The 682-nt window shown below is 50.6% G+C and overlaps 1 protein-coding gene across 1 annotated transcript in view; it reads left to right on the forward strand.

Moving 5' to 3' along the window:
* LOC104491185 (sulfate transporter-like) overlaps positions 1-682 on the forward strand; it is a gene marked incomplete at its 3' end in the record, with an annotated part of 3686 nt that overhangs the window by 1210 nt on the left and 1794 nt on the right. The window contains exon 2 of the mRNA XM_010133563.1: positions 324-668. Coding sequence (XP_010131865.1) covers positions 324-668 — 345 coding nt within the window. The remainder of the gene's footprint in view (positions 1-323; positions 669-682) is intronic.

Here is a 682-nt window from a genome sequence, read left to right on the forward strand (position 1 = left end):
GAGCGGTACTCACAGCTGCTGTGACACGGCTGCTGCCCAGGATTTCTCTGTTAGCTATGTCCCCTTATTGCTGGTAAGGAGACAGCTGCAGGGACCTTGTAGACTTCTTCGTATGGTATCTCTAGGTGAGCCTCACAGGTAGCTCTCTTGAGTTTTCCGTACCCCAGATAAACTACTGAAGACAAAGGTCTCTGCCTCACACCGAAAGCTCAGCAGACAGAATAGCCAGAGCTGCTGAAGTGGAAGCAAACTGGCGTGAATTGCCAGCCACCTCTCCTAACCCTTCTCATCGATGCTAAAGGTATGGCTGGCTTGCTTTTCAGATCCTGCTGGGTGTTTTACAGCTGGGCTTTGTGGCTGTCTACCTGTCAGAACCTCTCCTCAGTGGCTTCGTGACTGGCTCCAGCCTCACCGTTATCACCTCCCAGATGAAGTATCTCCTGGGACTGAAAATACCTCGTCACGAAGGTGTGGGGTCCTTCATCCTCACATGGGTTGACCTTTTCAGATACATCCAGAACACCAACATCTGTGACCTGGTCACCAGCCTGGTTGCTTTGGCCATCATAATGCCCGTCAAAGAGATCAATGACCGCTATAAGAAGAAGATGAAGGCCCCGTTCCCCATAGAGCTGCTGGTGGTCATTGCAGCCACAGTAATATCTCACTACTTTAACTTTGA

The sequence above is a fragment of the Buceros rhinoceros genome, unplaced genomic scaffold, assembly GCF_000710305.1.
Source record: "Buceros rhinoceros silvestris isolate BGI_N320 unplaced genomic scaffold, ASM71030v1 scaffold43253, whole genome shotgun sequence".
Classification (NCBI taxonomy): Eukaryota; Metazoa; Chordata; class Aves; order Bucerotiformes; family Bucerotidae; genus Buceros; species Buceros rhinoceros.